The sequence below is a fragment of the Macaca thibetana genome, chromosome 2 (assembly GCF_024542745.1).
Source record: "Macaca thibetana thibetana isolate TM-01 chromosome 2, ASM2454274v1, whole genome shotgun sequence".
NCBI lineage: Eukaryota > Metazoa > Chordata > Mammalia > Primates > Cercopithecidae > Macaca > Macaca thibetana.
In genome coordinates, this window is record NC_065579.1 from 538,547 (window position 1) to 551,783 (window position 13,237).

The following is a 13,237-nucleotide window of genomic DNA, read 5'->3' on the forward strand; positions in this document are numbered from 1 at the left end:
GTGGTTCCCAAACTCCATTACACAGTAAGATCACTCGGGAATTTAGTAAAACAAACTCACACAACGCTAGTGCCTGGCTCTTAGCACAGTCATGATTTAACTTGTAACCTGGGTATGGAGAGTTTTTCAAGTTCTCTAGATGATTTTCATAAGCAGCAAAATTTGAGAACCCCTAACTGGCAGATCAGGCTGTAGTGCAGGGTTAACAAGCTGTCCTCAGAGTGGCTGCCGGTGCTTCTGGCTACTGCCTATTATCTTCACATTAGGGTTACAACCCAGAGGTCAGACTCCTTAGTAGAAACCACAAGTGATTTAAATTGCTTTATGACCTAACGCAGGTAAGAAAAGATGAGAATAACATTTTCTTTTCTTTCTTTTTTTTTTTTTTTTGCAACAGGGTCTTGCTGTCACCCACACTGGATTGCAGTGGCATGATCATAGCTCACCACAGCTGTGACCTCCTGGGCTCAAGGGATCCTCACACCACAGCCCCCAAGGAGCTGGGACTACAGGGCCATGCCACCATGCCACCATGCCACCATGCCGCCATGCCACCATGCCAGGCTAATTTTTTTACTTTGTAGAGATAGGGTCATGTTGCCTAAGCAACATGGTCTCAAACTCCTGGGCTCAAGCAATCTTCCCTCTTCCCAAAGTGCTGGGATTACAGGTGTGAGCCACCACACCATACCTGACCCACCAGGGGAAATTTTTTTAAATATAGAAAGAGAAATATAAGTACCACTTCTAATTCCTAGAAGATGGACTAGATAGGCTTCTCCCTATTCCTCCCTCTGAGTACAACTAAAAACCCAGTCACTGTAAATTAAAGAAATAAAAGAAGACTCTGAAGGGTAGAGAGAAGTCACACTAGTTAAGGACTTCAGGACTCGAAGACTGACGTGGTGGTGAATTCTCTCAACAACTGATAGACCAACTAGGCAGGAAATCAGCAAGGATATAGAAGGACTTAACATCATCAACCAACAGGATGTAACTACATTTACACAACACTCCACCCAACGTCAAGGACTTAACACCATCAACCAACAGGATGTAACCGACATTTACACAACACTCCACCCAAGGTCAAGAAGGACTTAACACCATCAACCAACAGGACGAAACTGACATTTACACAACACTCCACCCAAGGTCAAGAAGGACTTAACACCATCAACCAACAGGATGTAACTGACATTTACACAACACTCCACCCAACGTCAAGGACTTAACACCATCAACCAACAGGATGTAACTGACATTTACACAACACTCCACCCAAGGTCAAGAAGGACTTAACACCATCAACCAACAGGTCGAAACTGACATTTACACAACACTCCACCCAATGTCAAGAAGGACATAACACCATCAAACAACAGGATGTAACTGACATTTACACAACACTCCACCCAACGTCAAGGACTTAACACCCTCAACCAACAGGATGTAACTGACATTTACACAACACTCCACCCAAGGTCAAGAAGGACTTAACACCATCAACCAACAGGATGTAACCGACATTTACACAACACTCCACCCAAGGTCAAGAAGGACTTAACACCATCAACCAACAGGTCGAAACTGACATTTACACAACACTCCACCCAATGTCAAGAAGGACGTAACACCATCAACCAACAGGATGTAACTGACATTTACACAACACTCCACCCAACGTCAAGGACTTAACACCATCAACCAACAGGATGTAACTGACATTTACACGACACTCCACCCAGTGTCAGAATGTACATTCTTTTCAAGTGCCCATGAAACATGTATAAGATTGGCTGGGCGTGGTGGCTTACGCCTGTAATCCCAACACTTTGGGAAGAAGCCAAGGCAGGTGGATCAGCTGTGGTCAGGAGTTCAAGACCAGCCTGGTAAACAGGATGAAACCCCATCTCTACTAAAAATACAAAAAATTAGCCGGGCGTGGTGGCGGGCGCCGGTAGTCCCAGCTACTTGGAAGGCTGAGGCAGGAGAAGAGCTTGAACTCAGCACCAGAGGCTGCAGTGAGCCAAGATCGTACCACTGCACTCCAGCCTGGGTGGCAGAGTGAAAGAAACTCCATCTCAAAAAAATAAAAAAAATAAAAAAGCATATATCAAGATAAGACCATATGTTGGGCCATAAAACAAACCTGAACAAATTTAAAATAACTCAAATCATACAGCATATATTCTCCAACTACAATTCAACAACAAAAAATAACAGAAAAATTTCCAAATACTTGTATACCAAACAACACACTTCTAAATAATCCATGGGTCAAAGAAGAATCTCAAAGAAAAATTTTTAAAAATACATTGAACTAAATGAAAATAAAAACACATTGAAATTTGTGAGACAAAGCTAAAGAAATGCTGAGAGGAAAATGTATAGCAACAAACAGCTACATTAGAAACAGGAAATATCTCAAATCAATAATCTCAAAAATCAAGATTAAGAACAGAAAAATAGGCCAGGCACAGTGGCTCACGACTGTAATCCCAGCACTTTGGGAGGCAGAGGTGGGCAGACTGCTAGAGCCCAGGAGTTCAAGACTAGCCTGAGCAATACAGTGAAACCCTGTCTCTACAAAAATATAAAAATTTAGCTAGGTGTGGTGGTGTGCGCCTGTAGTCCCAGCTACTCGAAAGGCTGAGGAAAAAGGTTTGCTTTCTTACAATAATGGAATTAAACTAGAAATCAATAACAGAAAGATAGCTGGAACATCTCAAAATAGCTGGAAATTAAACAAAGCACTTTTAAATAATACAGTGGTCAAAGAAGAAATCTTAAGAGAAAGTTAAAATATTTTGAACTTGAAGTGACACAAGAGTTTTGAATTAAAAGAAAGAGAAAAATATTTTGAACTAAGTCAAAATAAAAATAAAGCATGATAAACACCTCATTATATCCTAGGATGTATTACTTCAGAGTATGACACAAATCATGTATTTATTTATTTAGAGATGGGATCTTATTCTGCTGCCCAGGATGGAGTGCTGTGGTGTAGTCATAGCTCACTGCAGCCTCAAGCTTCTGGGCTCAAGTGATCCTCCTGCTTCAGTCTCCTGAGTAGCTGGGACTACAGGCATGTGCCACCACACCCACCTCATTTTTGTACATTTTTGTAGAGATGGGCTTTCGCCATGTTGTCCAGGCTAGTCTTGAACTCCTGGGCTCAAGCAATCAGCCTGCCTCAGCCCCCCACAGTGCTAGGATTACAAGCGTGAGCCACCATGTCTGGCCATAAATAATAATTTAAATTAAGCCAATATTAAGTATGACAGGGGAGCCCATTATTTGCTCATTTAGTAATAATTATTATGTATTTCGTAACTTTTCTTCTATTATTTTTTAAATCTCTCTTACTAGAAGGATATATCTGTTTTTCAAAATGTGTCAGATTTGAAAAAGATCAAGTTTAACTGACATAATTGTTCTGAGAGCCATACTGATTAATTAAAGGTAAAATAATGGGGGAAAAAAGAGAAAACTCCAGATCTGTATTCATCACAAATACAGAAACAAAAATCCACAACAAAATAATAGTCCATAGAATTCAGCAACATATAGAAATAATTATATGCCATGACCAAGTGGGGTTTACTCCAGGAATGCAAGGGTGATTTAATATTTGAAAATCAACCAATGAAATCCACCATATTAACAGGCGAAAAAAATCACATGATTATGCATATCAGCTAAAGTAGAAAAAGCATTTGACAGAAGGCAATATCCATTCACGATTAAAGCTCTCAGACACATAGGAATAGAGAGCTACTTTCTCAACATGTATAAAACATGTATAAAAGATAAAGAACATGTATAAAAACATGTATAAAGAACATGTATACAAATCTGCAGCTAACATTACATTTAATAATGAAAGACTGAATGTTTTCTCCCATGTTTATGGATTGGAAAACTCAACACAGTAAAAATGTCAATTCTCCTCAAATTGACACACAGGGTTAATGCAGCTCCTAGCAAAATCCCTGCAAGTTTTTTGGCAGATACAGACAAGATTATTGTAAAATGTATATGGAAATGCAAAGGAACCAAAACAGCCAGAACAATTTTAAAATAAAGTGGAAAGAATCAGTCTACCCAATTTCAAGACTTACTAAATAATTACAGTAATTAAGGGCTGTGTATTATTGGTGGAGGCACAAACACGGGGATCACTGGAACAGAACGGAAAACCCAGAAACAGAAACAGATCACCACAAATACACCCAACTGATTGTTTCTGCCAAAGGCACGAAAGCAATTCCGTGAAGGAAAGACAGCCTTTCCAACAAATGGTGCTAAAGCAATTGCCCATCTGTATACAAAAAAACAAACCTTGATCTAAGTCTCCCACCTTATACAAAACGTAACTCAAATGAATCATGGACTTAAATGTAAAGTGTAAAACTATAAAACTTTTGAAGAAAACTTTCAAGATCTAGAGCTTGGCAAAGACTTCTTAGACTTGACGTCAAAGACACAATAAGAGGACAAACTGAAATTCTGGATTTCGTCAAAACTAAAACCATTTGCCCTACAAAAGCCCCTGTTAAAAGGATAAAAAGACAAGCTATGAACTGGGAGAAAATATTTGCAAACCACGTATCTGACAAAGGACTACTACCCAGAATACATGAAGAACTCTCAAAACTCAACAGTAAAAAACAATCCAATTAGAAAATTGGCTTAAGAGATGAAGAGGCTGGGTGCAGTGGCTCATGCCTGTAATCCTAGCACTTTCAGAGGCTGAGGCGGGTGGATCACGAGGTCAGGAGTTTGAGACCAGCCTGGCCAACATGGTAAAACCCCATCTCTACTAAAAATACAAAAATTAGCCGGACATAGTGGCATGTGCCTGTAGTCCCAGCTACCATGGAGGCTGAGGCAGAAGGATCGCTTGAACCCGGGAGGCAGAGGTTACAGTGAGCCAAGATTGTGCCACTGCACTCCAGCCTGGGCAACAGAGCGAAACTCTGTCTCAAAAATAAAAAAAAAAAAAAGATGAAGAGACAGTTTGCCAAAGAGGATATATAATTAGCGAGTAAGCACATGAAAAGCAGTTCAACATCATTAGACATTAGGGAAACACAAATTAAAACCAAATAAAATATCACTACACTCCTATCAGAATCGATTAAACAAAAAATCATGACAACGCCAAATGCTGGCAAACATGTGGAGAAACTATATCACTTACACGTTCACTGCTAGGAATTAAAAAGTTTGGCAGTTTCTTACAAAACTAAACCTGCAATTACTTAATGAGCCAGCAACTGCATTCCTGGCACTTTTTCTGGAAAAATAAAGATATATGTTCACACACAAACCTGTACATAGATGTTTATAGCAACTTCATTCATAATAGCCCAAAACTGGAAACAATCCAGATGTCCTTCAAAGTGTGAATGTTTAAACAAACTGTGGTATATCACACTGCGAAATATTAACCAGCCACAAAAAGTCAAATTATTGATATATACAACAACCTGGATGAATTTCTAGAGAATTATGCTGAGTAAAAAAAGCCATGCTCAAAAGTTCACATACAATATGAATTCATTCACATAACATTTTTGTTGTTGTTGTTGTTTTGTCTTTTTTGAGATAGAGCCTCACTTTGTCACCTAGGCTGGAGTACAATGGTGCGATCTCGGCTCACTGCAACCTCTGCCTCCTGGATTCAAGCTGTTCCCTGCCTCAGCCTCCTGAGTAGCTGGGGTTACAGGTGCCCGCCACCATGCCTGGCTAATTTTTATATTTTTAGTAGAGATGGGGTTTCACCATGTTGGCCAGGCTGGTCTTGAACTCCTGATCTCAAGTGACCCACCCGGCCCGGCCTCCCAAAGTGCTGGGATTACAGGCGTGAGCCAGCCTGGCCAACATGGCAAAATCCCATCTCTACTAAAAATACAAAAATTAGCCAGGAGTGGTGGCGCACGCCTATAATCACAGCTATTCAGGAGGCTGAGGCACGAGAATCGCTTGAACCTGGTAGGTAGAGGTGGCAGTGAGCTGAGATTGCGCCACTGCACTCCAGCCTGGGCAACAGAGTGAGACTCTGTCTCAAAAGAAAAAAAAAAGAAAAGAAAAATTCAGGGAAAAAAGGATGCTTGCATCTGTACTGAACATGGGCACTTTTTTCCTTGTCATTTTTCCCTAAACAATACAGTATAACAACTATTCCCATAGCATTTATATTGTATTATGTATTATAAATAACCTAGAGGTAATTTAAAGTATACAAGAGGACATACACAGGTTATATGCAAATACTATTCCATTTCATATAAGGAACTTTTATGTAAGCATCTATGGATTTTGTTATCTGTGGAGTCCTGGAAGCAATCCTCCATGGTTACCAAAGAACAACTGTATTGTATATATGTCTGACACATGTCTATATTGTATATATGTCTGATACATGTCTGTATTGTATATATGTCTGATATATGTCTTATTGAATATATGTATACGTTTGTATTGTATATGTGTATATGTCTGTATGTATATATGTCTGACACATGTCTGTATTGTATATATGTCTGATATATGTCTGTATTGTATATATGTCTGTATTGTATGTATGTATGATATATGTCTGTATAGATGATATACAGATAGATGTCAAACTTACTCTATTTTTTAAAAGCTTGCTAGGTGATTATGATACGCATCTGGATTTGGAAATTCCTATTCAAAAGTGCCTTTTTTTGATACTGAATCAATATTTGCATCTATACTTACAGGTGCATTCTCTGAAGAAAACAACACAAACGACAGAGGAAACAAAAGGTTTGTAAAATATATATATTTATGAGTTATAATAAGCTGAACAGAAATGTTCATGGCTCTGGGCCCCTCACTGTGGATCCCTTTAGTATATGATTAAAAACAATACTCAGCTACTTCTTACAATCTTATTACCAACCATCTACAGGTGGTTTTCTATATATTGTAAAATTGAACTGCTCAGACTACATTTTGAAAATAGTTAGCATTTTAGGCTTGGGATAAAGCATAAAATCAGAAAGGAACTGTGTAATCAACGACACTGTGAGGAAATGCATTCTTACTTTTGTCTTTGCTGATCAATCCAGAATTTACAGCTCTTCCTGACAAAGTCACAGCCCATTCCTCGGCCCCAGTCTAACTTCTCAGCCATGCTGTAATTTGCTTTATACCAGCTGTGGAATAAAAAACAAAGCAACTTTTATTGCTGTCCTTTTAAAAACAACTCTAGCATAACAACTGAGAATCTCAACAGCGAGCACCTTGGGACCTTGAGAAAGACTTTGGAGGCCATCACCATAAGTGATGATTCTTGCAGAGCAGGGACTGCTACATAGGGATTCAATAACCAGGCTTATGATGAGTTATTAAATACTTTTACATTTTTACATAACAGAACAAAACATGTTTCTATTGTAATTTTCACTTTATTTTACTTTGAGACAGGGTCTTGCTCTGTCACCCAGGCTGGACTACAGTGGCACGATCCCGGCTCGCCGGAAGCTCTGCCTCTTGGGTTCAGGTGATTCTCCTGCCTCAGCCTCCTGAGTAGCTGGGACTACAGGCACCCGCCACCATGTCTGGTTAATTTTTGCATTTTTAGTAGAGACGGGGTTTCACCATGTTTGCCACACTGGTCTTGAACTCCTGACCCCAGGTGATCCACCCGCCTTGGCCTCCCAAAGCGCTGGGATTACAGGTATGAGCCACTGTGCCCAGCCTATGTCCAATAGTTTTTAAATGTCCTAGCTGGGTGCGGTGACTCACACTTGTAACCCCAGCACTTTGGGAGGCTGAAGTGGTTGGATCACTTGAGGTTGGGAGTTCGAGACCAGCCTGGCCAACATGGTGAGACCCTGTCTCTACTAAAAATACAAAAAGTTAGCCAGGTGTGCGGTGGTGTGTACTCACAGTCTCAGCTACCTGGGAGGCTGAGGTGTGCGGTGGTGTGTACTTACAGTCTCAGCTACCTGGGAGGCTGAGGTGGCAGGATCGCCTCCGCCCAGGATCATGCCACGGCACTCCAGCCCGGGAAATAGAGTGAGACCTTGTCTCAAAAGAAAAAGTTCTAACAACAGAAAAAAGAAAGTACTGACTGAGTTTCCAGACAAATTTAATCGAAGGCAATCAGTTTGTTTTAGTTTGTATTTATTTTTAGAGACAAGATTAGCTTGCAAAAATTATAAAATTATACAAAGTAGTCTCTTACCTGTATGTATTATATTTTGTTCCTTTAGCATTATCAAAACAGCAAATAAAAACATAGGCTCAGGGCTGGGCGCAGTGGCTCACACCTGTAATCCCAGCACTTAGTGAGGCCAAGGTGGGTGGATCACTTTAGCTCAGGAGTTTGAGACCAGCCTGGGCAACATGGTGAAACCCCATCTCTATAATTAAAAATGTAATAAAAAACAATAATATTGAAAAAAAAATAGGCTCAAAAGTTGGGGAGATAAGAATTATCCCCTCCACTTATATCACCTTACTACAAAATCAAACAAATATGTAATGTAGCATCTTCCAAAACTTCTCTCCTGTCAAAGAACAAAGCTCTCACTCAGAGAGAAACTGAAGGAGTCACAGCGCTCCAAAGCCAAAATGCCTGCAACTTCTGCAACTACAATGTGAGTTACATTCCCAGCTACCTTGGTGTCACAGCAAGGTCAAACTGTCCGGACAGTGACAGTGCCCCTAGTGCTGTCCACTAACAATTATTTTAGCAGGTGCTCAGGCTCAGAAGCCCTTAGCCCTATGAATAAAGTGTAGAGTAAGTAGACTCCTTTGTGAAGGTGCATGTTGGTGAGTGCAGAATATCCTATCAGCGCTGTTATTCCATCACCAGGTGGGCACTCCAGCTACACATCATGAGACCCTCTTGATAACCGTTTCTTTGCAGCTCTTTCCGTATTAGCAGTCAACAGTTATTAAGCATTTGTCACATGGTAGGCACTTTGTTAAATGAAGGCTACAGTACTAAACACAGAAACTGCTCTCATGAAGATCATGATCTAGTAGGGAAGACAGATACTAAAATAAAACATTTGAAGTGTGATGAGTATTCCAAAGGAGAAGTATATGATGCTAACAGGAACATAGTAACAGAAAAACCTAAGTTAGTCTGAAGAATTCGGAAAGGTTTTTCTGAGGAAGCAACTTTAGCTAAACTCAGAAGAATGAGCACTAGTGAGGGAGTAGAGGGGGCTTTAGAAACAGGGGTTTCTGAGTAGTATTAGTGAGTTGTGAAATCCACTTAGCAGATCTTGATTAACATTTCTCTCTCTTTAAAAACTCAATACGATAAAGGACTGCACTGAGGCAGCAAGAGTAAGTCTTGTTTCATGAGTCTTTAGCTCGGTTTTTTGTATAATGCTCACACTTAGTTGGCACTTACAGTGTGCCAAGCACTGTACAAAAGGGCTTTACAAATATTAACTCATTTAAGTCTCATAAAACTCAATGAGATATGCTGGGCACGGTGGCTCATGCCTATAATCAAGCACTGTGGGCAGATCACCCGAGGTCAGGAGTTCCAGACCAGCCTGGCCAACATGGCGAAACCCCATCTATACTAAAAATATAAAAATTAGCCAGGTGTGGTGATGCACACCTGTAGTCCCAGCTACTCAGGAGGCTGAGGCAGGAGAATCGCTTGACCCTGAGAGGTGGAGGTTGCAGTGAGCCAAGATCACATCACTGCACTCCAGCCTGGGCGATAGAGCAAGACTCCGTCTCAAAAAAAAAAAAAAGAATAACCTCTATATGTTTAAATCCTTACACCTCTTTGACCTCTCAACAGTGAAGGTAGTGTCAACAATTTTCATGGTTTTAATGGCACCTCTGCCATTAATTTTCAAATTTGATTCAATTTTCTAATTTTCTCTCAGACTGTCTTAGAAAGAGTAAGAGGTAACAATGCTTCTACTAAAGCAGCTTTAATTTTTTTTGATATGTAGGGGTTGTATAAAAGATTTCATGTAAAAACAGTATTTCTGCCAGGCATGGTGGCTCATTCCTGTAATCCTAGCACTTTGGGAGGCCAAGGCAGGAGGCTTGCTTGAGCCCAGGAGTTTGGGACCAGCCTGGGCAATATAGTGAGACCTTGTCTCTACTTAAAAAAATAAACTAAACAGTATTTCATGGCTTCACCTGAAAGTTCCACTGTTTTATTAAAAAAAAAAAAAGTAACTTAAAAATTATTTGGTCTTTTCTTGATATTGGCTCAGCCTCTGCTTATTCGAAAACAAATAATATCAGGGATTTTGTCTTAATTATTACTATGTCTCAGGGCCTCAAACATTTATTGTGGCCAGGTGGGGTGGCTCAGGCCTGTAATCCCAGCACTTTGGGAGAGGTCAAGGTGGGTGGATCATTTGAGCCCAGAAGTTTGTGAAAAACCTGGGCAACATGACAAAACCCCATCTCTATTTAAAATACAAAAAATTAGCCAGGCACAGTGGCACGTGCCTGTGTCCCAGCTACTCAGGAAGCTGAGGTGGGAGGATTGCTTGAGCCCGGGAAGTCCAGGATTAGTGAGTCCAGACTGCCACTGCACTCCACCCTGCGCAACAGGAGTGAGATCCTATTTTAAAACAAACAACCAACAAAAGTATTTATTGAATGAATGAATGGAGTTGGTATGAATAATGGACAGCTAACTGTACAAGATTCAAATAATTAATAAGTATATTTTGCTTCAGCATAAAATGTCAACATTTTCTTAAGCTATGAGCTCAGTATTAACTTCATTTTAATAAACAATTCATATCCCATTGTCACAGCTGTCTTACCCAGTGTCCTCCATTAACGCCAGAGTGATCCGAGAGAGTACTCGATTCTGAGTGTGAGAACCAGTCATCGCTTCGTTCTGAAAATCACCAACAGAGTTTAACTGGAAAACGAGATTCTCTGCAACTCCTAATACTTTCTGTAATTCCTCTGATATATATATTTAAAATATTCCAACTGTGAGAGGCTGACAAGACATTCATTTAAAAGTGGTGAAATACATAAACTTTTAAAATGACTAGACCGAACCTTGAAGTGAAATCTACTTTCTGCCCTAAGTGTTTCCACTGTGTACAATTCCCTTGGAATGGCAGGCAACTGGCATTTAGAACTCTGTGATGAATGAAGATAAATCTATATGGAAACAGAAACACTACAGAAATATTATACTCTCCAGGTAAAGCAAAGTGGGTGAATGGGGCAAACGCACAGATAATTTTGGGTCAGGGAGAACGGCTGTCTGAATTACACTGAAAATGTTTTCATAACCTTCAACTCTGTGATCACAGAAACATGTGCTAACATGAAAACAAGTGTGACAGAGTCACGGGGTAAACGGACTTCCTTGAAAGGTCTAAAACATCATCAAGCTCTACCATCTACCCAATATTTTAATTCATATCATACAATTCCTATCAGGAGGTCACCTAATGATGAGGACTTCACTGCCTCTGACGGAGCTTATTTCATCTTTGGACAGTTCTGAGTATTCTTTAAATCTTTCCATTGCACACCAGATGGCCATCTCAAGTACTGTGATACCATGCTTTAAAAAAAAAATAGTTCAAGGACACAAAATTGATTTGAGAGAAACTGATGCCATTACTACTCTCAGAGCTTCTGCTGAAAGGCACAAACTTTCATTTCTGGCCAATCTTCAGCTTTCTTAAGGGAGTCACTTGAGAAAATTTCTTAAGGAAAAAAAAAGCCAAATTTCCCATGGAAGGAAGAGATGTGCGTGTCTTCTGTAAGTTTCCGTCATTGTTACTTTGACAGTAACCACAAGCATCCATTTCATTCCTTCCATAATTTTATTAACTTTAGGCATGATGTATATAAGCTGCAACTATCCATTTAAGCAGATCTCTAAAACTAAAAAGATACTGGTTCTTATTTGGACATGATCTTTCTCAGCCAGGCTGGTCCTCCCATCTGTCTGTTGTGGTCTTGAGCTGCACGGGGAGGGGAAGAGGCACAGATGACAGCCCCTCCACTGCCACGTGGAGCACAAGAGGAACGCCTGGCTCTACCGTGCTGGCGGGCTGGGTGTTCCTTCTAATATCCTTCTCTAAGGGAATCTTTTCTCAACATGGCTTGATTAGGTCCTGTGGGTTTGACTGCTTAGTTGAACCTAAAAACACCAACTGAAACCCCATCCTGGGGTATCACAGATATAAATAAGTTGCTCATTATATTTTCTAAAATACAAAATTTAAACCATAATTGTTCATTAACAGAACTGTTATGCTACATTCATATAGAAAAAATGAGTAGATCCAAGAATACAGTTTATTCTGTAAAAGCATGTGTTTCTGCAATGTGAATGAGCTCATGTGAAATTAGTAAATAAGGGAATGGCATCAATATAACATGGAATCACGTTGGTTCGTTGATTTTCCCTGCATGTGACTATTTTGTGATGAAGCCTAAACACAAAGTATACTAAGATAGCCAAACACAGCAATACAAAAATGCTGTACTGTGTACAATGTGTTGCTCGGTGTAGCCAGCGACTCTGCGTGCAAATGTTTACTGTATGATTCTCACAAGTCTATGTACATTTTACCCCATCCTCAATACTCAGATTTACAATCCCCCATGCAGCTACCATGGGTTATTATTACTGCTGATGCTGAAGGTAAAGAAATGCTAGAGTAGCCAGGCACGGACGTGCACACCTCTAACCCCACACTTCGGGCCGCTGAGGCGGGTGAACTGCTTGAGTCCATGAGTTTGGGGTCAGCCTGGGCAACACGGTGAAACCATCTCTACTGAAAGTACAAAAAGAAAATTAGCTGGGTGTGGTGGCACATGCCTGTATTCCTAGCTACCCAGGAGGCTGAGGTGGGAGAACCATTTGAGCCCAGGCAGTTGAGGCTGCAGTGAACTGAAATCATGCCACTGTACTCTAGCCTGGACAAGTGAAGTAAGACAGAAAGAGAAGAAAGGAAAGAAAGGAAAAAGAAAAGGAAAAGGGAAAGGAAAAAGAAAAGGAAAAGGAAAGAAAGGGGAAGGAAGGAAGGAAGGAAGGAAGGAAGGAAGGAAGGAAGGAAGGAAGGAAGGAAGGAAGGAAGGGAGGGAAGGAAGGAAAAGAGAGAGAAAGAAAAAGAGACACACAGACTAGAGCAGGCTGGGTGCAGTGGTGTGTGCCTGTGGTCCCAGCTACTTGGGAGGCTGAGGCAGGAGGACTGCTTGAGCCCAAAAGAGTTCGAGG

At 40.5% G+C, this 13,237-nt stretch overlaps 1 protein-coding gene and 1 pseudogene across 1 annotated transcript in view; both read right to left on the reverse strand.

Moving 5' to 3' along the window:
• LOC126947940 (60S ribosomal protein L35a-like) overlaps window positions 1-13,237 on the reverse strand; it is a 111,409-nt pseudogene that overhangs the window by 50,200 nt on the left and 47,972 nt on the right.
• The window catches only part of LMLN (leishmanolysin like peptidase), a 78,191-nt gene that overhangs the window by 26,188 nt on the left and 38,766 nt on the right, over window positions 1-13,237 (reverse strand). Inside the window, exons 11-12 of the mRNA XM_050779060.1 lie at window positions 10,806-10,882; window positions 7,083-7,193 (exon numbers count right to left, since the gene is read on the reverse strand). Coding sequence (XP_050635017.1) covers window positions 7,083-7,193; window positions 10,806-10,882 — 188 coding nt within the window. The remainder of the gene's footprint in view (window positions 1-7,082; window positions 7,194-10,805; window positions 10,883-13,237) is intronic.